Raw genomic sequence first — 24,866 nt, 5'->3', positions numbered from 1 at the left:
TTATGTTTAATCGAGTTGATTTTTATTTTTGTTCTAGTTTTTGGTTACGAAAACCTAAGTTGTAAAACATAAAACAAATCATCGTTTGACACTAAATCACTGAATCATTATGGTCCTTTTCAATACTTTTCAATGTTTTATGGTCTTTTCATTGCTATTTTGGAAGACCTAATTTTTGATTTAGGATTTTGAGTTTCGTTATCTGCTCTGTTTCATTTTTTAAACATGTTTTAGGTTTAAATGAAACTCTGCGTTGTGTGTAAATGATATCCGTCCATAAATATCGAAATAATAGATGGAGGATAACAAAATTATCAAAATAGAATTTGAGGGGTTAAATTACATGATAACAAGTCGAGAGATTTTTTACGAAATTTTTTTAGTTGAGAGAATTTATCACTAAAATAAAACCACACATTGTATGTAAAACGGTATTCGATTATAAATAACAGAACAATAGACGGAGGATAACAAAATCTAACGGAATAGAACTTGAGGGGTTAAATTACAAGATAATAAGTTGGGAAGACTTTTTACAAAAAATCTTTAGTTGGGGGGATTTATCACTAAAAATCCTATGAATATATACTTGTGTTACAGAAAAATTAAATATATATATACTTATGTATAATATTATCTAAAAGAATGTATTCCTAAAGTTATATATCATTTTGCAAGTTCTCCCTATGTATTATGTACTTCTATATTAATTTTTTTTTGTCACAGGTACTTTCTATATCAATTAATATATCATAGAAGTATTCAGAAATAACAAACATGCATATTCTCCACACACTTCCGGGCACACACACATAACTGCAGCTTAACGTGATCTCTCTGTTAGGTAGCTCACGGATTATAAACATAAACCCTCTTCGCCATATATCATTCCTCGAACCCTCCTCGATTCTATATAAACATAAGTAAACCCCTAACCCTCTAAATAGATCTAAAACAATCTACTATTTCACAATAATATACTTCATAATAGATAAAAAATAAAGAAGAAGAAGATGGCAGCATCGTCCAGCTCTTCCAAGTCTTCTTTGGCCATGCTCATGAAGGTGGCCATGCTGGTGGCGCTGGTCTTGGTGGCGACGGTGGCGGATGGACAGAGCTGCAATAGGCACTTGAGTGGACTGAACGTGTGTGGTGAGTTTGTCGTTCCTGGAGCGGACAAGACGAACCCGAGTGCCGAGTGTTGCAACGCTCTTGAAGCAGTGCCGAGCGAATGCCTTTGCAACACGCTTCGCATTGCCTCTAGGCTTCCCACTCGCTGCAGCATCCCTACGCTTTCATGCAGCTAATGTTATGGACGTGGTTATATTTATGCAAGACAGTAAGAGCATATACTATAACGTCTAAAAATAAATTGCTTTATATATGTACAGTAATATGTATCTAACCACCAGCTCTCGTTTTTTTTTCCTTTTTCTAACAACAGGAGAGGCATGGGGAGAGATCATGGAGATAAGATATTTAAGAATAAAACTCTGAGTTTGAGCTGTAGTTTTTCCTTTTTTCTTTTCTGTTTGTCGCTGTAAAACCAATGGGTTTGGAATAAAAAGATGAATAATATCAAATCATAAATTATTCGAATGGTTGATAAATGAATTATTGTTGTGGTGACATCAATAGCATAAATTTACAAAAGAAAAAGGCAAATGAGAGAGTTGGCTGACAGTCACAGGAACTGTCTGTAGGACATGATTTCAAATTTTCACCATAGGTACTTTGATGTGTGATGGATCTTGCGATGGTGTCTATTTGGATAAGTTATGGATAAATAAGGCTCAAAAAGTGAGAAAGATTTGATGAACCATGACAGAGTATTAAACATCTTCGTGGGTACAACATCACCGGAATGGCAAAACAACTCGCGGCATAATATTACAAACAAACAAAAACAACAAGCATTTTATACACTGAATGCGAAAACGACGCAACGTCCCTACTCGAGATTGGTGTGACGACACCGTATCGACTCAGGTGACTCGCCCAAAACCTCACCCAGTTTGTAAACAACCATCTCGAACAACACGAACAACGCTCCTTCGTAAACACTCCCCATCGGCAACAACGGCCTCCCTCCCTTCTCCTTCGCGCCTCCGCCGTCGCTCGCCATCGTCTGCGCCGGGACGTAACAAACATCCGTCGCGTGCTTCACACAGGACCCTCTCTCCGGCTGCGCGGTGACGAGCACGACCTTAGCGCCGGCAGATTTCGCGACGGAGCAGATCGCGTCGACGGTGGAGAATCCTCCGGGACCGGCCGAGGCGATGAGGAGATCGGGAGACGAGATCGGAGGCGTGGTCACGTCGGAGACCAAGTGGGAGGAGAGGCCGAGGTGGAAGAGACGCATCGCGAAGGCTCTGAGCATGAGGCCTTCGCGTCCGACGCCGTGGAGGAAGACGCGTGCGCCGCGGCGGGAGATTCCGGCGAGCTCTGTAACGAGGAGATCCAGCGGCTGTGGGTGTGGATCGGTGGGATTGGAGAAGACGGAGGAGATCTGGTCGCAGATTTGAGAGGATAGTCTCGACATTTCGTTCGCCATTGATGTGTGACAGATTAATGATTATCAAGTTCGACTGACTATATATTATATGATCTTCATTGGTGCAATATGAACCACATTTATACAGAATTGATAAAACGACGACGCATAGATAAATCTCCTTTTTTTCGTTCGTTACTGCTGAATAGAATAGTGATTGTAAGCAATTGCATTAAAATGCTGTAACAACATAACATAGTTTCCTCTTCCTTTCAAAAAAGTTTAAAGATAGAGAGAGAGATCTATAAGACCTGGACAAGAGTACACATTTTGATTGAACACAGTGGTATCATATCATATCATATCATCAATTGGAGGATGAAGATGACTTTCCAGCTGCGTCTACCTCTTTGTTAACGCCTTTACTGTGTGGTGAGGTTGTTGTCTCTGCTTCACTTCCTTTCGAGCCATCATCATCCTCGTCCTCTTCTTCTTCATCATCATAGAAGGACCCCAAGGACCTAAGTTCCTTCACCTTGTGGAACTCATTGTAATGCACTCTTCTGTGTTCACTGAACCTCTCGTTTTTCTCACCTTCCAAACCTGTGTGTTTGCACCAAAAAAACATAAACATGTGATCAAAGAAAAGAAAGATAAATATTTGTTTGGTTTTAAGGAGAACCTTCACCATCTTGATCCATTGGATCTGCTTCATCATCCTCAGCCGAGCTCCAACCACCACCAGAACCAGAGCCCTGGCTATCATTTCTACTGGAAGAAGCTGATTCGCCATTCAGAGCGTTCTTCAGTTCTTCCGCACGTTGCATATCATCAACGCATTCGTTGAACGATCTTCCTCCTCTTGGAGACAAAGTACCTGGCACAATCATTAAAAAAAAAAGTATGTCTGAAACACATACTACTTTTATACGTTTAGATGATGACAAGTATGTGTATCAACAACACTACATTCATATTTGCCATAAGCATATACACGCGCACGCTCATAAGTGTATCATAAGCTCTAACACAAAGAGTAACTAAATAAAGAGAAATAGACAAACCATCATCAACATCATCATCATCATCATGAATCATGGGGTGGTAGGGAGTCTTAGGTTCAGTGATCTTCTGCCTAACAGGTTTGTTAGATTCAATCTCCACTATATTAGCTTCGTCCCATTGTACACGCCCCCTGTCACACAAAAAGGAACATCTTTAGTGCTGCACAAGAGAGAGACTAATTTGCAACAGGCAGACTGATCAAGCAAGTCAACATATCTGAACCTTTTACAAAAGACAATAAAATTCACATAACCTTACAGTTAACCAATTCTGAAAAATAGATTTTTAACACTTCCAGTTTGCCTTTTTAAAGGGGTAGTACAGAAAGAATCAGAGTTTATTTTCGACCATAGAAGGCTTAGAACTTCATGTCTATATATATCTATCTGTCCATCAACAAAACTAACAAACCTCATTTGCCTCGGAAACTAATCTTCTTTTAAGCTTATGCAAGGTTAAGTTCTGACACTATCTAATAGATGAAACGTAAGGAATAACAAGAGAAAGAGAAACATAATTCATGTTTTGGCTGGCTTGTATTCTATATTTTCCAGCTAATTCAGTGCAATCTGCTCAACTTTCGAGAGAAACATAGACAAAGATATAAAGGACAAGTCAAATCATAAACACAAAGAAGCAGCTCTAATCACTATAAGCAAATTCAAAGGAGTAACAAGTATCAGTGGAGCTATATAACAAACATGTGTAAGAATGAATCCCTAGCCCAAAATTTGAAATCGAATCACGAATCAATCGATTGAGTATCAAAAATTCACCGACGAACAACTTACTTCTTTGGATCAGTCATCTTCTTCAACCTCCAGCAACTTTTTTTATTTTTTTTCTCGATCGCTAAGCTACTACTAGCTCGCAGACTGGGGGATGCTTTTGTGAATTCTCTAATTTACCCCTTCAGCCGCACGATTTGGAAACTAAAGAGAAACCAGCCGTCCGTTTATTTGACGTTGACTATATAATAGCATTCAGATCTCGCCACGTAAGAACCCGGTTCGATTTCGTGATGGCCGGATAAGCGGGTGTAGACCGAGTAAGGGTAGTTTTGTAGTTCTTCGACTTTTGAAGGTTTTTTTTTTTTCTGGAGAGTAGGAAGAAGAAGAAGGGGACGATCGAATCGAAGAAGAAAGACACGACACACACAGTTGATTGTAAAAACGTGATCTTCTTCACAAACTCTTAAGGATTTTCTTTTCGATTTTAAATTTGATTTATAGCTCTTTTGCTCACATAAGACTTTGATCTTCGTGCTTTGAGAATGTGATTGTGTGATTCACTGTTTTTAATATCTATATACATTCCGTGATCCACCTTTTATCTTTGTTGATATTGGAGATTGGAGTGTGATCTCTAATCTAACCCATTGGTAGGGATGTCAACTGGACACTTTGTCCATGGACGTCCATGTCCAAATTAATATGGACTAATATGGACATGCCCAAATTCGTCCAAAATATTTTGTTGTCCAACTGGACAACGCCCAAATACGCCCAAAGACCAATTGACAAGACCAAATGGACATGGGCCGTCCAAATCATTAAAATCTCTAGGGTTTTTAATTGGGGAAAAATCATTTTTTTCACTTGGCCGTCACTCTTATCTCCCAATCTCTTCTCTCTCGATCTCAACTCTCAAGCTCTCCATGACTCCATCTCTCTCGATCTCGAGCTCTCCATCTCTCTGACGAAAACCCATCTCCGTCGATCTCTCTCTTTTCCGACGAGCTCTCTCTCGATCTCGAGCTCTCCATCTCTCTGACGAAAACCCATCTCCGTCGATCTCTCTCTTCTCCGACGAGCTCTCTCTCGATCTCGAGCTCTCTCTATCTTCTCGTTGGAAACCCATCTCGAGCTCTCTCTCTCTTTAAGGTATATTGAAGTTTCAAGCTTTTTGAATGGTCTCTGTTGTTTACATGATGCTTGGATATGATGTTTTTTCTCTTGTTTCTTTCTTCAGACATCCCAGATTCTTACAAGGCTGGTCACAAAGCTTCTGTCATCAACTTCGCTCTCTGTCTCTTCGTGGTGGGTTCGCGACTTCGCTCTCTGTCTCGTCTATATTATAGCATCGTGGAAATGAAATGTTGCTTCTTAGTTCTTACACATAGCTTAACTTGTTATTGCTTCTTACACATCATGGAAATGAAATGTTGTTTACAGGAAGAAGACTGTTGTTCCTGTCTAGCTGTTCATCTTGGTGTTGGGTTTAGACATCATCATCTCTATCACTGATTCACCAGAGCAGCTTGCTTGTTGAGGTTTTGATCTTCTTTGCTTACCATATCTCTCGAATGTGATCTATAGAACTTTATGATTTGCTGAACTTTATGTGAAATGATGCAACTTACACATAGTTGATGCTGATTTTTCAGTTTGTTCAAGTCTTAGTATTGATGCTGATTTTGTTATTCATTACTAATGAGCGTTGTTAATCTCTTTTGTTCAGATGGATGATGACACTTTGAACCTGAATGATGATGATTATTTGAGCGCTGATGAGAATGAAGATGATCATGATGATGTACAAGCTGGCTCTACAAGCAGAGGTAAAAAGCGAAGGCATTCAAAGATTTGGCAGCATTTTGAGATAGGAGATAAGCAGCTAGACGGTACTACTAAAGTTGTCTGCAAGCATTGCAACCATGTCTACTGCTTTGATCTGAGTAATGGAACTAATACTTTGCGGCGTCATAGTAGAAGCTGCTCAGAGACTCCACGGACTCCTGGGACTACACCTGGAGGTAGCAATAGGAAGTTTGATATAATGGTCTTCCGCGAGATGATCGCTTGTGCTATTGCTGAGCATGATCTTTCATACTCATTTGTTGAGTATCGAAGGATTAGGGAGGCTTTTGCTTATGCAAATCCAAGCATTCAGTTCTGGTGTCGAAACACGGCTGTATCCGATGTTCTGAAGATATTTGAGAATGAGAAAGCTCAGCTTAGGAAGGTTTTGAGTGAACTTCCTGGTCGGGTTTGTTTGACTACCGATCTATGGAGAGCTATCACTGTGGAGGGATATATGTGTCTTACGGTTCATTATGTTGATGCTTGGAAGCTAAAGGCGAAGATTCTGTCTTTTGTGGCTTTTCCCCCTCCTCACACTGGTTTCAGTATTGCTACAACGGTGTTGGAGTTACTGAAGGAATGGGGGCTGGAGAAGAAAGTGTTTACAGTGACGGTAGACAACGCTTCCTCAAACGACAATATGCAAGGTATTCTAAAGACACAGCTTCGCAAAGATTTGGTGTGCAGTGGTGAGTTTCTTCATGTGAGATGTGCAGCACACATTCTGAACCTGATTGTTCAAGACGGTTTGGCTGTGATTAGTGATGCTTTAGAGAAACTCAGGGACAGTGTGAAGTTTGTGAAGTCCTCAGAGGCGAGAGAACAGATGTTTGAGACCTGTGCTGAAACTACTGGGAGCAAGAGAAAGGCTGGTCTTATTTTGGATGTAAGCACGAGGTGGAATTCGACTTTCCGGATGTTGTCTAGAGCTCTTCCGCATAAAGAAGCACTGCGTAGTCTCTCTGATGTGGATCCAAGTTACAAGTGCCTTCCATCAGAGTTGGAGTGGTCTAGAGGAGCACTTATCTGTGAGTTTTTGTCTCCATTTGCTGAGATGACAAAACTAATATCTGGGTCATCATATCCGACTGCAAATCTCTACTTCATGCAAGTCTGGAGAATCGAGTGCTGGCTGAGAGCTAATGCGGATTCAGAGGATGAGGCAATTTGTCAAATGGTGGAAACCATGAAGTTGAAGTTTGACAAATACTGGGAAGACTACAGTGACATTCTTGCCATTGCTGCGGTGTTGGATCCAAGGTTGAAGTTCCATGCCTTGGAATATTGTTATGATGTGTTAGATCCATTGACAAGCAAGTCAAAGATTGATCACCTCCGGAAGAAGCTAAAAAAGCTGTATGGAGTCTATAAGAAGGATTCAGCTGCAAGTAGTTCAGAAACAACATTGGTGAAGAGTATACCATCTGGATATGGGGTAAGTAATTACTGTTTTTATGTTTATAATGCTAGTACTTACTGTTTTTATGTTTATAATGCAGGGGTTTTATGCACACTTTTCTCAGAATGCGGGCGCAGGAAAATCAGCCTTAGATGTGTACTTGGCTGAACCGATCTTAGATATGGCTGCCTTTCAGTCTATGGATGTCTTGAGATACTGGAAAAACAATGCAACACGATTTAAAGAGCTGGCCCGTATGGCGTGTGATGTTCTCTCAATTCCCATCACAACGGTGTCTTCTGAGTCGTCATTCAGTGTAGGAAGCCGGGTTCTTAACAAGTATAGGAGCCGTCTTCTTCCGTCAAATGTGCAAGCTCTCATTTGTACAAGAAACTGGCTGCGTGGGTTTGAAGTATCGAGTAAGTGTTCTGATTTTATACCTCTTTAGGAAGTGTTGATATGTCTCTTACCTGATTACCTCTTTTTACTTGGCTGCTGTTGATATGTCTCTTACCTTTCATGTTAGGTGATTCTGAAGAAGAAGAAGAAGAAGAAGAAGAAGAGGAAGAAGAATAAGAGAAGGAAGGTGAAGAAGGTAGAAGAAAGAAGAGAATGAAGTTTAAATCAGTTTAAGTACCTTTTGTAAAACATGGAGTTTAAATCTAAGTATTTTTTCAGTCTTTTGTGAAACATGGAGTTTAAATTTAAGCACCTTTTTGTAAAACATGGAGTTTTAATCTAAGTACTGTTGTTATATATAAAATTTAGAATCTGTATATTTTTTTAAATCAAATGGGCGAACTGGTCCTATTTGGACATGGTCCTATTTGGACATGGACTATTTGGACATGGACATATTTGGACATGGACTATTTGGACATGGTCCTATTTGGACATCAAGACCAAAAACGCCCAAAAAAAAAAAGCCCATCTGGACATGTCCACTTCTGTCCGGACAGCCCAATTGACATCCCTAGTCTCCACCAACGATGGTAAACACTATTGTTATTGTTGCTGCCTCCTACGGAATTAACTGGACCAAGAGAGAGCTCATGATGCTAATTATTTGATCGAACATATAGTTTGCAAGACTGTAAGGGATCTTTTGAAGAAGCGCTACAATAAAAAAAAAAAATCATAGACTGTTTGTTTCTTCCTGTTGAAAACGATCAGTTTGTATATATTTGAAAAAGGATTAATCTTTCTAATCAAATAACTATGCCTTTGGCTATCTTATGGCAGCCTGGTCTGCGTTCGATTTGGGAGAAGTATTATGAAGAAGCACACGCATTGATATATTTGATCGATGCAGCTTGCCCTTCTCGCTTTGAAGAGTCTAAATCTGCTCTAGGTAAGTTTAAGTTGACTGACTCCAAACAAGCATTTATGAATCTGAAATGTAAAATTTATATTCAACCAGAAAAAGCACTGCGGCATGAGGATTTGCAAGGAGCGCCTCTTTTGATATTGGCAAACAAGCAAGTAGGGATATTGCATTGCCTTCATATGTTATATTAGTTCTCCTGAGATAATGTTGTTGCTGATACGTTATGAATCTGGTAATTACCAGGATCTCTCAAATGCTGTCTCGGCTGAGGAACTGGACCGATACTTGGATCTAAAGAAACTGGATGAGAGGGTGTACATGTTTGAAGCAGTTTCTGGATATGATGGGTAAGTTAATAATCTTATAGCTTCAATAGAAAAACTTGAAGCAGTGAGGGAACTTTTAAATGTTTTTTTTTTGTGGAGCAGAAGAGGAATCAAGGAAAGTGTAGAATGGCTGGTGGGAGTGATGGAGAGAAGCAAAAGAACCGAAACACTAAGAGCTCGTACCGGATATGTTCCTGTCCCATCTTCCTAGACGTTTGAAGAGATACTCAAGCCAACTAGCTTTCCCTGAGGATGCATTTTGTAGATAGAAAACAAACCTGAATCTTGCATTACATTGCGTTGGCATGATGAGTAGTAGTAATCTTCTTTACTATTGCCTTTTAATTTTTCTCTTGTCACAAACTCATGCCACTCATCAATTTTTTCAAATGCAGTACTCACTACATCAAATAACAAATAATAAACAAAACAAACACTAAATTTCATTAGAGCACCTCCAATTTGTTTTTTTTTTCAAAGTATATATGTGTGTGTATATTTAAATATCAGTATTTAATTGCGGTTTTCGGTAGTTTTTAAAAATTCACAATTAAATACTAAATAGATTTTGATCCGTACATCCGCGGTGGATTTTTATTTTTTATATAAATAAATATTATTTAAATGTTTGTTGGTTTATATTTTGAATATTTATCATATTTTAAATTTTATAGACACAATAATCAAATAGTGTATGTGGTGTAGAAAATAGTGATCCGTGTCCGCTATTAAACTTTTGACAAATTAATATTGACATATTGATATGTTTGAGTAATATTTCTTTAACCATGAAATTCCAAATGTAATAAAAATTTAAATATTTTGATCAGATATGGACCATATGGTTAGATTTAAATACGTTGGAAAAAATATTTTTGGTTATAACATTAAACAGTGTTTTACAAATAATTCAAAGATATTTAAATTTTAATACTAAATTTTCTTGTTGAAAATAATTAATAGTAAATGATATGGTTAACATATATTTTAGAAGTTTTAAAATATATAAAATCTTAGGTGAGATTTAATTATATTAAAAATAATATTCAGTTATAAATATTTCATATTGTTCTATAAATAGTTTAAAGATATTTAAATCTTAGCATATATGGATTTTATTTTTCAAAATAATTAATGGTGAGTTAAAATATATATTAGGAATGTTCATGATATTTTTAATATCAAATTTAAACTTGAATTTTGTTCAAAATAATTAGTGATAATATTATCCAAGTTTAATATTGTTAAAATCAATTTCAAATTTGAATATTTCTAAAAATTAGCTAATTTGTTTTATGAAATATATTAAACACAAAAATTAAGCTATATATAATTTAGGAAATGATTTAATAAATAGAAAAATACAATAATTACTTAAAAATATATTTATTTAATTACTTCGGTAGCATGCATTTGTAAATAAGTTAGAAAACTTAAGGACATTTGGTATGAATATTTCTTTTTTAATAATATATAGACTTATATATACATATATGTATTTAAGATACTTTGGAAGAAAGTACTCCACTGGGGTGCTCTTAGAACTAGCAGGTCTGCTTTACTTTGATAGCTGAGACCAAATTGTGGGAAGAACTTACTTAACTTGCCAACTTGCTTGTCGTTGATGATATAAATTAGTTTCATTGATAATGTTCTAAGCAATCCGTATGAGCCGAATGTACCTTTTCTATGCCATATAATAATATATTTTTTTTTTCAAAAATGTCTATATTTTAGAGAAAACAAACTGTTAAAAACAGTATAATTTATATTTTCATTATATTTTTATTAAGTAATAATAGTAAATTTTAAACATCGAAAAGTCTATTAAATTTTGGATTGATTAAAAGTTGTCGGAAATAATTAATCAAAGAAAAAAAAATATTTATAAAAAAAATATTTTTAATATGAAAACTCCAAAACATATTTTTAAGCACATAGAAAGTATATTTATTAAGATAAATTCTCGAATCCCCAAAAATATTTTGGGATCATTTTTTACATTATAATGTCATTCCATTACTAAAACTTATGGTAATCCAGTAAACTATAACGTGAATAAAACAACCAGTAAAGTTCTATATAAAATGCTTTTGCATTTTTAGTTAAAGAAACATGAATAACGGTTTTTCGTTAAGGGAATTTTGAAGTTGTGGAATAGGAATTAGATATTAAAATTGTGGAATCTTCACTGTATCGTCTCTAATATATTATAGATTGCAATCGTTAAAATATGTCAAACATGCATGGAGATATCAAAGCACATGTACTTATACAGCATAGCATTATCTAAACGTAATGGACCGTCCATCGACGTGTACTTTTTGCATTCACTGTATTTTTTTTCGCCAATAATTGAAAACAAGACGCAAAACAAAGAGGCTACAAAATGAACCACGTAGGAATTGAGATCTACGACGACCAAACTGATCGTTAAAGAGAGAGGTTTCAAAACTTGAGGTTCTTATTCTACCAACGCTAACGTGAAACCTAATCTCGTGTTTTGATTTCTTCCTTCTTTAATGCGATTTCTACTTGCACCCAAAAATATAAATAAAATTAGCTAAGTTTTGTTCGTTTTTTAGATGAGGAAAACAACACTGCAATTTAATTAGAACATGTCTAATGGGAGTGTCTCTCCTTTGAATTCTAAAAAGCCATATATGTATATATTATATGAGAGCTTAAAAACTCTCAACTACATACATATACATAATATATTTACACATGCATATGATTTTGTAGAACTCCAAGGGGAGAAATACAATTGGACATGCTCTCTACTAGTACTTCTAATACTACCATGCAGAGGCGGACCCACCATTGCTTATGATCCCATAGTGGGTCAGCTGTAACATGTTAAATTTATATGTTGACTATTTTATTATATCTCTCAAAATATTAGATAGCTCATTTGGTTTACTGTTCCCTCTGTTAACCCACCTAACTTTGGTTCACCTCCATGTATTGTAGTTTTTTACTGTTTTTTATAAATTTTATTTCATTTTAGACTAAAACATAATTTATGACACACCTAAATTCTAAGTCTAGGTCCGCCACTCTGCTACCATGTCATGTTCTCTTACATAAGGAATGATCGAGATCAAGGTGACAAGGTGTTTTACTCTAAAGCATACTAATGTAAATTAAACATACATTGTGATCATGGTTCGAGTGGTAGTTTAGCCATGTGCATGGTCCTATTTTGATAGATTATCTAGTTTTTACCTATCATTATTCGAATCATAAGAAAAGAAATAAATGCAGATAATTTCATATACCCGCACGTAATTTTCTTAATTAATATTCTAGCTGAAAGCATTGGGAGAACAACAAGTACCAATGACGTGAATCATGAATGCGTTTCTACTTCAAAACCACACAAAATAAAGTTCCACGTATCGTGAATTTAGCAAAATTTATTTATTTGATTTTTTCTTGCTTAATCAAAAAAAAAAAACCATGAGTCTATGATACTATATATATAGATGTGCTAAGATCAAATATATATATAGAACACTTCTTTTCAGGTAAACAATCAAACCCCACTTCATATCTTATACTGTAAGTCGCACCACATGCACATGATGTATGTATATGTTAAATAGATACGTGTGTACCGAACTTAAACGAGTTGTAACACATTCATGGAGACTTTGCTCTGCTCCGATATACTAAACAACAACATCAGAAGATCATCTTCTTCATATACATGGCCAATAAGCATGCATGATCTCCTCCTCTCCATCTCCCACAATCATGGACAGAGACAACAACATTCCTAGATTCGACTGGGATCTATCCTTCTCCGCCGTCGTGTCCTCCCCTTCCACCGGAACCGACGCTATCGGAGCGATCGAGTTCGACCCGAGCGGAGAAATCTTGGCCACGGGAGGGATCGCAAGAAAGATCAGAATCTATCGTTTAAACTCTTTGTTAGGGACATCACGTGATGATCACGTGGAGAGATGTATCTGCACGCCGGCTAAGCTCAGCAGCCTCAAATGGAGACCCGACTTATCCGGTCGGGTTATCGGGTCGGGAGATTACGACGGGGTGGTCACCGAGTACGACGTGGAGAGAGGAGTGCCTGTTTCCGAGAGAGACGAGCACGGAGGGAGAAAGATTTGGAGCGTCGACTACACGCTCCGCGACGGCTCCGTTTTAGGCGCGTCTGGCTCCGACGACGGAACGGTTCAAACGTGGGACCCGCGGAACGGAGGGTTGGAGGAAACGGTTAGGCCCGGAGGAGGTGGAGGAGCGGCGGTCTGTTCGGTAGAGTTCGATCCGTTCGGTGGAAATTTCTTAGCCGTCGGATGTGCTGACCGGAATGCTTACGTGTACGACATCAGAAGACTCGTTGACCCGATGTTCGTGTTAGACGGTCATACCAAAGCGGTGACGTACGCTCGTTTCATGGATCAGCACACGATCGTCACGGGTTCGACCGACGGGAGCGTGAAGCTGTGGGATATAGCTAACGGACAGCGTGTTGTTCTTCGCACGTGCCGAGGGCATGTTAACAGCAGGAATTTTGTCGGGTTGTCTGTTTGGAGGCACGGTGGTTTGGTTGTGTCTGGGTCGGAGAACAATGAAGTGTTTGTGTACGATAAGAGGTGGGGAGAGCCGGTTTGGGTGCGTGGGTTGGGTGGTCAAACAGACCGGTTTGGGTCTGACCGGCGGTTTGTGAGTAGTGTGTCTTGGAGACAAGCTGATGAAGATTGGTGCACGCTGGTGGCTGGAGGATCCGATGGGGTTTTAGAGATTTTCTCGGGCATACGAAACTAATCAATACTATTACATTTTTTTTTTGTTTCTTTCGACTCATGATTTACATTACAGATCTGTTTTGCAGTTGATTTTATTACTTTTTATAAGTGTCTATAATTAGTGTTTTACTACAGTATTTCATAAGAAAAAGGTTTGTAACTTATATTGAGAACTTGGTCAATGATTTTGCAATTCGAATGCTTGAGAAATTACACACATTCTGTAAGAACTTGAGATTCATAAAAGTAGCAAAGATGTTTTCCTCTCTAAGCAGCATTCACAGATATAATTTGCAAATACCATTGAATATTTACATGAAATGAAAAGTTCTTCAAATTTGAAAGGATTTTCTTTATTTTTCTTTGTCTAAATGTTAAGGATTTTCGAAGCCGGAGCTCCTAACTAAATAACGAGATTAGAAAAATTATGGTAGCAAAAATGACAGTGAGAGCTGTTAAAAAAAGCTGACGTGCGAGCTAGCTATTGTATAAAGTGTAACTCCAGAAGTGACCTTGTATTACAACTCTATCGACAACAAAAGACATCGATAGAATTTGCAAATCTATGAGTATTTTGTCAAATATCATTGTACAAACAAAGAAAAATACTTGATCGTCCATACAGTTTGCATATGATATGCAACTTGAAACTGCTGCAACATAGTTTAAAATTGAAACAAGAAAACATACCTTACCTCAAATTCCATGAACGAACATGAATAAAATTACGTACAGAAACTCATAATTCGACTGAAGAACCCTTTTGTCCACCGGTGTGATATGCAATTCTGAAAACCTTAAGACTAAAAACAAATATTCCACTCTCACTTCAAACCCTAGAACGAACTATAATCCTTTTTTTTTACAACAAACAGTATCACCAAATCAATATAGAAAATACATACTAGATAAGTGAAATAACCTCTTAAACTTTTTCCGTTTTTTCAATTTACGCTCCGTTTCTTTTCTCTTCGGAAATAGTGAAAACGCATGAATATCAACAGCAAATACTATATATAAACTGATTCAGAAGACAATTAAGTAAATGATCATTGATGATATCGTATGTAAAACAAGTCTGATCCAGAAATTTCACGTCAACATTTTAGCGGTTAATTTTAAAAAAATACATAAGCATTTTCAGATACTATTGGTATCTTATGTAGTTCATACATTTTTGTTACAAATTATATTAAAAATTGTGAACGTAATAGTGTTGAATCCCGGCCCAAACTATCCATTGGGTAAAGTGGCCAGACAAAACTTTGCAACAGGCCGTGACAGCAGAAGATGTCAAGAAGATGGTGTCAGCCATACGACCGAGAAAGGGGAGTGTTATATCGTGGCCAATAAGCATCATATAATCAATGGCTTAATATTAGTGGCCGTCATTAGATCATCGTCTTCTCTCTGATGTACAACTTACGAAGTCTTACTTAAGGCAAAGATAGATAAACAAACGTGGCTTGGAGACTTATAATTAAAAATAAAACGCAAGAGTCAGAACAAATATGGAAGCATTTCAAAATGAAAACGTCAGCAAACCCCATTTGGGTTGTGACACATAGATGTCCACTAATAATATTCCTTCAAAATGAAACTATATTTGTGAATTTGCAGTGTATTGTACTTTTATGTATAATATGTATTGTACTATTTGTATACTTATATTCAAATTTTGCAATGTATTGTAAACTCGTATACTTCTATTACGAGTTTTGTTGCAACAAATAGGAGGAAAGTGTTGACTCACCTACCAAGATTAAATACATAAATATTTTAACAAACTAGTATTTTATATTAATTAATTAAAAAAAAATTACTAGGCATTTTCAAAACACATTGCCAAGTTTCTTGGCATCGCAAGCGCCATGTCCAATCTGTCTCCTCGCTTTTGATAAGCTTAGCGAAGGTATACCTTTTAACAGATTGAACGATTCTTTACATTCTTTAATTCAGTTATTTCGTTGCCTTTCATAATCATTGATTCGAATCAGACAAAGTTTGTTTTGTCAGCGTTAAGTTTCCCCCTCTGGACCACTCTACTCATTCACACAATTGGTCAATTTATAATTGTTCTCAGTTTTGCACAGTAACGGTCTTGATCATTTTTACTAATTGTCAATTTTGGCCACTAATCCATTTGGCATTGATAGTGTTTTAATTTTGAGTTTGCTTTTGTATAAAGAGACCAAGTGATCATTGTACTCTTGTTTTTCACTAAAGGTGCTTTAGTTTTAAGTACTTCAGATTAACTAAGGTCTTTTAAAGATGGCATTAAGTCTCTTCTTTTTTGGAACAAACTGTAATAGTTACGTTACTAAACTTCATTGAAAACTTTAAGTGATTACATACCAAGAAATGATTGGTTCCAAATGGTCAAAGTATTAGCAGACGAGAACCACTTGGTTAAATCATATATAGTAGTCTAATACTAATATCTTATAACCGTAAAAAAATGTCAATGTGATTACAATTTTGTCAATAACTATATTTTATTAGGCATTATACTTTTTCTTAGAGAAAACAAGAAGAAGAGAACAAAAGACATTTGAAAGCAAGAACAATCAAAGATTCCTTCTTCCCTCTTTGTCCTAAATCTTTATTAAATATTTAAGTTTAAACCAAGTGACTTGGGTTTACAACTAATCCTTGCTTACATATTCCTCCAGACTTTTGTCATGGCAGGTTCCTAGCTAGCTGCCTTCTATACTTACACATTACATACATATATATGAATGTCCTGTGTCTTTATTATACGACGCAGCCCCCATTTAACCATATCCTAAAAGTCGCTAGACTATGGTTTTCTGGTTTAATTAAAACGTTATTTGTGTGTTGGCGTTTACATCAGAAAAAATAGTGGTTTCTCTATATATGCTTATCAAATAATTGTTTCTATAATAAAAAAAATAATGCTTGACTATGTTCATATATAGTCGCTCTGTATGTCTCTGTCTCTCTCTCTCATTCATCATATTCACACAAGTTTTCTCTTAATTAGGACAGCTTGAGAGAGAAATCAAGATATGGGGAAGATGACCAAATCTGGAGAGAGACCAAAACAGAGACAGAGGAAAGGGTTATGGTCACCTGAAGAGGACCAGAAGCTCAAGAGTTTCATCCTCTCCCAAGGCCATGCTTGCTGGACCACTGTTCCTATCCTAGCTGGTTTTTTCTTAAACCCTAAAATCTTTGATTAGTCTTAATCTTCATCATTATTGTATTCTCATCCCTAAATAAGTGTAATTATTGTGGCAGGATTGCAAAGAAACGGGAAAAGCTGTCGACTAAGGTGGATTAACTACCTAAGACCAGGACTAAAGAGAGGGACGTTTAGTGCACAAGAAGAAGAGACCATCTTGACCTTACATTCTTCCTTGGGTAACAAGTAAGAAAAAAAAAACTAATGAAAACATCTGTTCTTGTGTACAACTTAAACATGCACACTCATGAAATTGAATCCGGATTATGTTATTATTTGACTACACATGAATATTGATTAATTAGGCTATAACTTTCAATATGAGGGAAATATTTTTTACATTTATTTTTGTACTTTGGGTCTGATTAGGTGGTCACGGATTGCAAAATACTTACCAGGAAGAACAGACAACGAGATTAAGAACTATTGGCATTCATATCTGAAGAAGAGATGGCTCAAATCTCAACCACAATTCAAAACAGAAAGGTCAAACGTAACGGAATCTTCTTCTTCGCCACTTTCTTGCGGAAAAAGAAATCCAGAAACCCTAGACAACGTGATCTCCTTCCAGAAACTTCCAGAGAAGCCACCTTCAGCACCATCACAAGGAAGAAACAAAAACATGATGAACAACAACAACAACATGCCTAAACTCTTCTTCTCCGAGTGGATCACTTCTTCAGATCCTCACATCAATTACTCCTCAGATTTTACAGATTCCATGCATATTAACCGAACGCAAAATCGAAGCGAAGACGAAGAACTGATGATGATCAACAACAGCTACTCTTCACTTGAGGATGATGTCATGTTCCGTACAGATTTTCAACAGCCTCATAATGAGTACGCAAATTATTATACTTCTGAGGATTTCTTCATCAACAGCGACGTAACTTACATCTAAAGGTAACGTATACCAAGAATAATGATGTGAGTATATGATTGTAAGAAGAAAAAATCAAGTTACTTGCGTTACAAGTCACGATCAAGAAACTATGTCTGGATTTTTAGATCAAACATGAACAAAGAAAAGCTATTCGGTGAAAAACTTGTATTTTTGTTTATAAATGCTTTTAGTTATTTATATTTCACGATAATCTGTAAATACAGATAGAATAATGATTTGTATATGGCAGTGTTTTTTATTTGGTTCATGTCTTTTTCTCTGCCTGTCTTCTTCTTTCTCCAAAGACTTTTACTTTTGTCTACACTGTTTAACATTTTAAAGTCAAATTATTTGAAGTAGCGATACGTAACATACATCATGCACTATACAAGGTTTTTGCATATATACACTCTTCCTTTGTCCTTAACTAAATAAAATACTACTTGATCATATCAGGGTTCAAATTAAATAATCATCTGTCATAATGAAGCTTGATTTGAAAATAACAAGAATAACGAGAATAATGATCGTCACGGGTCATTTTAACCCAACATCCTGCAAAATTTGATAAAATAAAAAATATAATTAGCTATAGCCAAAGCCATAAATCCATTACTTTTTTTAAAGCTATAAATCCATTATATATGATGAACCATGTATGTGATTTTGTTTTTATATACCTGGAGATATCGTGAGCACCAAATGGTTGAAACAGACAAGCGGATCCAAAGACACTATTTCTGATGTTTCTTGCATAAAACATAACATAAATAGTTTTTTTTAAAGAGCAAAAACGTTCTTTAATTTACAGGTGAAAATGTGAAGAACAAGTACCCGAGAGTTGTTGTCTTTGAATTAACTCATCCAAATGCTCAGTGACTACATCTAGTTTTTTTTTTTGGTAATCATGTTAAATTTGATACCATTTCTACATGTTGCATTAGCAACTTATTAGAGCGAAACAAACAAACACAAACAACCCATGCAAGAAAAAAAACAAAGAGAGGAGAAGAGGAGTGATCACGAGGGGCTTGAGAGTCAAGGCGGCCTAGTGCAAGCAAGGAAGAACTGAGGCATGGAAGGCTGAACGCGGGGAGAAGCCGAGAGAGATAGCAGGCTGTCTCTGATCTGCCTGTCAATAGCACATCTAACCGAGTTAGCAGACGAGGAAGTTAAAGCGAAGATCCTCCTGTTCCTTTCCCTCCATATTAAGTAGACGGTTGACTGGAACATGAGCTTTATAATACACCTAGCCTGAGCTGAAGAAGAATTTCTGTCCATACAAATCCAAGCCGCAGCAGAGTGAATGTCTTGAGGTGGGTTAGGCCGCCAGACTGATCCTGCAAAGAAAGTCCATATGCTTGCTAAAAATTGACACTCAAAGAAGCGATGATGGTGGGTCTCTACAGCAGCAGAGCATCGGAGGCATTTCTCAGGGACGTTAAGACCCCATGATCTGAGTCTATCTCGAGTTGGTAATCTACGCAATAGAGCTAACTTAAACCAGATGGCTTTGTGCCAAGATTTCTGAGACCCTAATCTGCACCATACTTCTAACAGCTTTAGATAGCCTTGGTGAGTCTTCTTCCATAATCCAAAAGGCTTTCTATGGAATACATTTAGTCATTTACCTTGAGCCAGGATACCCACAGCGACTCTGCATTTGAGAAAAAATTCCAGACATGTTTAAATCTGAAAACCATCTCATACTCTTCTAGCAGCCTAATATCCATACCCCCTTCTTTCTTTGGTCTACAAACATCCTTCCATGATACTCTTGCTCCGCTAGAAGGACTGGTTTTGTTTCCCCCATAGGAAAGCTACACATAGAAACTCTCTGGAAGAACAAACACACAACTCCAAAAATTCACCTTGCTTGAGAAAACCGAGGTTATAATGTAAAGGTAAAGATAGAAACTTCAAAAGCTTTATATTTTCTCTGTTATTATTAACTCATCACTTGTTATTTTACATCTTCGTTCTTATCTTCTATATATACAAAGATGCAAGAAGGATCTAGAGACAAAGCTAATAGACAGCTCACGAGTAACGCCGTTACAAAAGCAGCTCACGGTGTCATCTCCTCTAACAGTCCAAACCTGTTACTCAGTTGCAGGTAAGGAACCGTACTCTTGTCTGCTCTTTCTTTCTCTTTTACCGTTGCTTGATTTTGTCTCTTTTGTGTTTTAGGCTTGGGCTTCGTTTGAGCATAATGGGCCTGCGCCTGATTTATGTCTTTGGGCTTAATACCCCCGCGCAAACTCGAGGTGGGTGGAACATCAACACCGAGTTTGAAACGCAGAGAGAAGAAGCTTTGCTGAGGAAGAGACTTGGTAAAGATGTCGGCCAGTTGCAGAGCTGCCGGAATATGCTTCACGACAAGTGTTCCGTTTGCCACTTTCTCCCGAGCAAAGTGATAATGAGTGGCAAAGTGTTTTGATTTCCGATGAAGAACTGGATTGGCCGTTAAGTGAACCGCCGAAAGATTGTCGCAGTAAATCTCCGCAGGCGCAGGTTGCGACAGTTTGATGCTCTTCATCATCAGACTTATCCACTCGAGCTCAGCAGCAGTATCAGACAGAGTACGATACTCTGCCTCTGTGGAAGACCTGGAAACAGAGTCCTGTCGTTTTGCGGACCAAGAGATCAAGTTGGAACCCATGAATGTGCAGAATCCTCCTGTCGATCTTCTGGTGTCATGACAGCCGGCCCAGTCGCTGTCACAGTATGCTCTAACTTGAGAATTTGTATCAGACTCAAGAGTTAATCCCATGGACAGAGTTCCTTTAACATATCGTAGTACTCGCTTCAAGAGATTGAAATCTGCAACCGTTGGCTTGTGCATTTTCTGACAAACCATATTCACAGCAAACTGAATATCAGGTCTTGTGAGAGTTAGATATTGCAGTTTGCCTGCAAGACTCCTGAAATAAGTAGGATTAGAGAAGTCTTCATCTTGATGAGGCACTCGATCAAGTTGGAGAGGTAAAGGCGTTGGCATAGGTGCGCAGTTTAACATCCCTGCAGCTTGAAGAAGATCTGTTGCATATTTCTGCTGATTCAAGAAGAGACCTGTCGGAGTAAACTGCGCTTGAATGCCAAGGAAGTAGCTGAGAGGCCCCATATCTTTCATCCTAAACTGCTTGCTTAGACTTTTGAGCAGTTGTTGAATGAGATCTGGATCATTACCTGTGAGCACCATGTCATCAACATATAGAAGAAGGAAAATAATTTTCCTGTCTTTCAGATATGCGAAGAGTGATGCATCACTAGGATTGCAGATAAAACCAAACTCGATTAAGAAAGAACTGAACTTATCGAACCAAGCCCGAGGAGCTTGTTTTAGTCCATAAATTGCCTTGTGAAGCTTGCATACGTACTGAGGATTCTGCTTGTCTTCAAAACCAGGTGGTTGTCTCATATAAACTGATTCTGAGAGATCTCCGTGCAGAAAAGCGTTCTTGACGTCTAACTGCTTGATATCCCATCTTTCAATTACAGCAATATGAAGAATCATTCTCACTGTAGCTGTGCGCACAACTGGACTATAGGTCTCTAGAAAATCCACTCCTTCCTCCTGTTCATCTCCTCGAGCGACGACTCTGGATCTAAGCTTCGAGAAAGTCCCATCAGCATTTAACTTGACACGATGAACCCATTTACATCCAAGAATATTGACGTTATCAGGAGGTGGAACTAGTGACCAGGTGTTTGTTTCTTCACAGTTGTCCATTTCTTCTGTCATTGCGCCGTTCCAGCCAGGATGATTCAACGCCTCCTTCAGTGTCTTCGGTAGCTCAGGGATACCTTTGACTGCAAGCAAAGCATAACGAGGATTTGGCTTCATGATACCAGCTTTAGCTCTTGTGGTCATGCGATGCGCATTATCTGGTTCTGCTACTGGTTGTAAAACTGGAGCAGGAGGAGATACTGATGGCGAGTCTTGATCTGAGTGATGCGACTCTTGACTGGATGCAGAGGTACTAGACTCTGCAGGCTGTAGTTCATGAGGAGGTACGTTGATGACTGGCACAGGTGAGACAGAGTTCACAGAACGCCGCATGATAGGCTGATGTTCTTCTACTGCATCATTAAAGACTGTAGAAACAGAGTCAGTAGCTGGAGGAGAAGGATGTTGCAGTCGCCAAGCTGCACTAAGCTCAGTAGATGGTGCAGGAAGTAAATGCTGATATGTATCCTTAAAAGGAAGTCTATCTTCATCAAACAAAACATGGCGACTGATATACACTCTACCGGTAGGAGGATGATAGCATCTGTACCCTTTATATTTCTCATTGTATCCCAAAAATACACACAAAAGTGATTTTGGATCAAATTTGTTTTGTGCATATGGGCGAAGATAAGGGTAACAAGCGCAGCCAAACACTCTTAAGGCTGTGTAGACTGGTGCTTTTCCATTGAGAAGCTCAAAAGGACTTAGCATCTTGTCATGAACTGAAGTAGGAAGAAGATTACCAAGAAAAGCAGCTGTAAACAATGCTTCAACCCATAACGTAGAAGGTAGATGACTCTGAAAAAGCATTGACAGACCAAGCTCAGTGATATGTCTGTGACGTCGCTCTGCAATACCGTTTTGCTCAGGAGTATGAGGGCAAGACATGATCTATTTGATGCCACAATCTGCGAAGTGTTGAGCGAGTTGTTTGTTAACGAACTCACCTCCACCATCAGACTGAAACACTTGTATTTTCTGATCATATTGTTTTTCCACTTGAAGTTGAAACACTTTGAAGATAGAACACACATCAGACTTGTATTTCATAGGATAAAACCAGCAGAATCTTGAATAGTTATCAATGAATACAACGTAGTATCTGAAACCTTGAACCGACACAACCGGAGCAGGTCCCCATACATCAGAGTGTATTCTCTCTAAAACTCTACTGGACTGAAAATCTGATCTAGAAAATGGAAGTTTACATGTCTTGCCTAATTGACATGATTCACACAGAGACTTGAGGGTCTTGTTTATTTGAATGGCCTTTATTGAAGATAGATGCTACAGAACTTGATCATTAGGATGCCCCAGCCGCTTGTGCCACACTACGTCACTCGAGCTCTGCTGCCTTGATGAGTAGAACGACAGGAACTGAGGGTTGTCCAGATGATAGAGACCTTTAGTTTTGTTTCCCTGACTGAGAACCTTGTGGGTTGCCTTATCCAGAATTGAAACAGAGGTAGAGTCAAAAGTTACAGAGCAAGGATAATCATCAGTAAGCTTTGAAACTGACAGAAGGGATTTTGTTATCTCAGGACATACAAGCACATCAAGAAGAGGTATAGTACCTGTCTGGGTCGGAATGGAAGCAGAACCGATGTGAGTGATAGGTAGAAACTCTCCGTTACCAACGATAACGTGATCAGAACCAGCATATTCTTGAGCCGACTCTAGATGCTGAGCTGAGTTGGTAACATGATGAGTAGAACCGCTGTCGGGGAACCATTCTGCGCCTGCTTGATGCGTTGTTGTGAGAGCATTAGCCTGAGGTGGTTGTGGTGGTCCTTCAACAGCAAAGTGCAAGTCAAAACGTCTGTAACAAGTGTTTGCAGAGTGACCATACTTGCCACAGATTTGACAAGTGGGTCGATTTCCTTGAGGACGTTGAGCGCTTTGACCGAACTGCTGAGGAAAGCCACGACCTTGCGTTGTGTAGGAACCTCTGCCACGATATCCTCCTCTGTAACCTCCTCTGCCGCGACCTGAGTATCCTCCACGGTTTGTGTAGAACGCTTGATGAGGAGACACATCAGGAGCTGGTTGGTACGACTGCAACTTTTCTTCAAACCCCGTTAACTTGTAGACGATGTCTTCAAAGCACGGAGCTGGATAAGAATCCATAGCGTGCTCTATCACAGTACAAACTGACTCGTATTCTTTTCCCAAACCGTTAAGAACTCCATATATCTTTTCATGTTCAGTAATAGGAGCCCCAATGGAGTCTAACTGGTCACAAAGGGACTTGATTTCCGATAGATACGTAGTCATGCTCTTGTTACCTTTGACGGTTGTTTGAACTCTTCTCTGCAGATCTAGACGGCGAGAGGCAGAGACTCTGTTGTACTTCTTGGCGAGAGCGAGCCAGACTTCGTAGGAAGAGTGAAGGCCATAGACTGATTTGAGAGCATATTCAGTAAGCGTTCCATAAAGCCAAGCTAAGATAAGCTGATCTTTCTGCAACCATTTGACAAAATCAGGGTTTGGTTCTTCGGTGACGACATCTCCGTTGCGGACAGAGATCGTCTCAGCTGGTCGTGGAGTCGCGCCTGTAAGATACCCGGAAAGGAGCTGACTTGCTAGGAATTGCTCGAACTGGAGCTTCCACAAGAGATAGTTTCCTTCCTTGAGCTTCAAGGTGACAACTTGCGTGATAGTGAGAGCGGTAACAGAAACATCTTCTTGGTTTCCATCCATTGTTAAGCCTCAGGTTCTAATCCCTGGAGCTCTGATACCATAAAGGTAAAGATAGAAACTTCAAAAGCTTTATATTTTCTCTGTTATTATTAACTCATCACTTGTTATTTTACATCTTCGTTCTTATCTTCTATATATACAAAGATGCAAGAAGGATCTAGAGACAAAGCTAATAGACAGCTCACGAGTAACGCCGTTACAAAAGCAGCTCACGGTGTCATCTCCTCTAACAGTCCAAACCTGTTACTCAGTTGCAGGTAAGGAACCGTACTCTTGTCTGCTCTTTCTTTCTCTTTTACCGTTGCTTGATTTTGTCTCTTTTGTGTTTTAGGCTTGGGCTTCGTTTGAGCATAATGGGCCTGCGCCTGATTTATGTCTTT

At 38.2% G+C, this 24,866-nt stretch overlaps 7 protein-coding genes across 8 annotated transcripts; 4 read left to right on the top strand and 3 right to left on the bottom strand.

The window, feature by feature from the left end:
* Positions 1–954: 954 nt before the first annotated feature.
* LOC108847918 (stamen-specific protein FIL1) lies at positions 955–2,644 on the top strand. The gene is made up of 2 exons (XM_018621290.2): positions 955–1,339; positions 1,445–2,644. The coding sequence occupies exon 1, from the start codon at positions 1,014–1,016 to the stop codon at positions 1,305–1,307; it is 294 nt and encodes a 97-aa protein (XP_018476792.1). The 5' UTR covers positions 955–1,013; the 3' UTR covers positions 1,308–1,339; positions 1,445–2,644.
* LOC130500736 (uncharacterized) lies at positions 1,800–2,554 on the bottom strand. The gene has a single exon (XM_056995702.1). The coding sequence runs from the start codon at positions 2,552–2,554 to the stop codon at positions 1,952–1,954; it is 603 nt and encodes a 200-aa protein (XP_056851682.1). The 3' UTR covers positions 1,800–1,951.
* A 64-nt stretch (positions 2,645–2,708) lies between the features above and the next one.
* On the bottom strand, positions 2,709–4,847 carry LOC108847917 (protein phosphatase inhibitor 2). 2 transcript variants are annotated; one of them, XM_018621288.2, is made up of 4 exons: positions 4,351–4,847; positions 3,559–3,689; positions 3,183–3,371; positions 2,709–3,097 (listed from the first exon to the last, which is right to left on the bottom strand). In XM_018621288.2, exons 1-4 carry the CDS (start codon positions 4,365–4,367, stop codon positions 2,862–2,864), a joined length of 573 nt encoding a protein of 190 aa, XP_018476790.1. In that variant the 5' UTR covers positions 4,368–4,847; the 3' UTR covers positions 2,709–2,861. The 2 variants fall into 2 exon arrangements, with proteins under 2 accessions (XP_018476790.1, XP_018476789.1); XM_018621287.2 differs by having other exon boundaries at positions 3,177–3,371; positions 4,351–4,841.
* A 3,777-nt stretch (positions 4,848–8,624) lies between these two features.
* Positions 8,625–9,594, top strand: LOC108846442 (ADP-ribosylation factor-like protein 3). The gene is made up of 4 exons (XM_018619669.2): positions 8,625–8,891; positions 8,961–9,022; positions 9,111–9,214; positions 9,296–9,594. Exons 1-4 carry the CDS (start codon positions 8,759–8,761, stop codon positions 9,402–9,404), a joined length of 408 nt encoding a protein of 135 aa, XP_018475171.1. The 5' UTR covers positions 8,625–8,758; the 3' UTR covers positions 9,405–9,594.
* A 3,089-nt stretch (positions 9,595–12,683) lies between these two features.
* On the top strand, positions 12,684–14,008 carry LOC130500737 (WD repeat-containing protein RUP1-like). Its single transcript, XM_056995703.1, is given in 2 exon segments — positions 12,684–12,926; positions 12,928–14,008. Coding segments are annotated over 2 exon segments (1,140 nt in total). The 5' UTR covers positions 12,684–12,840; the 3' UTR covers positions 13,982–14,008.
* A 2,877-nt stretch (positions 14,009–16,885) lies between these two features.
* On the top strand, positions 16,886–18,312 carry LOC108846327 (transcription factor LAF1). The gene is made up of 3 exons (XM_018619549.2): positions 16,886–17,133; positions 17,224–17,353; positions 17,537–18,312. The coding sequence occupies exons 1-3, from the start codon at positions 16,992–16,994 to the stop codon at positions 18,069–18,071; spliced, it is 807 nt and encodes a 268-aa protein (XP_018475051.1). The 5' UTR covers positions 16,886–16,991; the 3' UTR covers positions 18,072–18,312.
* Positions 18,313–19,091: 779 nt separating this feature from the next.
* LOC108845460 (uncharacterized) lies at positions 19,092–19,866 on the bottom strand. The gene is made up of 3 exons (XM_018618666.1): positions 19,789–19,866; positions 19,685–19,710; positions 19,092–19,593 (listed from the first exon to the last, which is right to left on the bottom strand). The coding sequence occupies exons 1-3, from the start codon at positions 19,864–19,866 to the stop codon at positions 19,092–19,094; spliced, it is 606 nt and encodes a 201-aa protein (XP_018474168.1).
* Positions 19,867–24,866: the final 5,000 nt, after the last annotated feature.

Source organism: Raphanus sativus, unplaced genomic scaffold, assembly GCF_000801105.2.
Source record: "Raphanus sativus cultivar WK10039 unplaced genomic scaffold, ASM80110v3 Scaffold0025, whole genome shotgun sequence".
In the NCBI taxonomy this organism is placed as follows: Eukaryota; Viridiplantae; Streptophyta; class Magnoliopsida; order Brassicales; family Brassicaceae; genus Raphanus; species Raphanus sativus.
The sequence above is the reverse complement of the archived record's forward strand: the minus strand, read 5'-3'. Positions and strand labels throughout refer to the sequence as shown.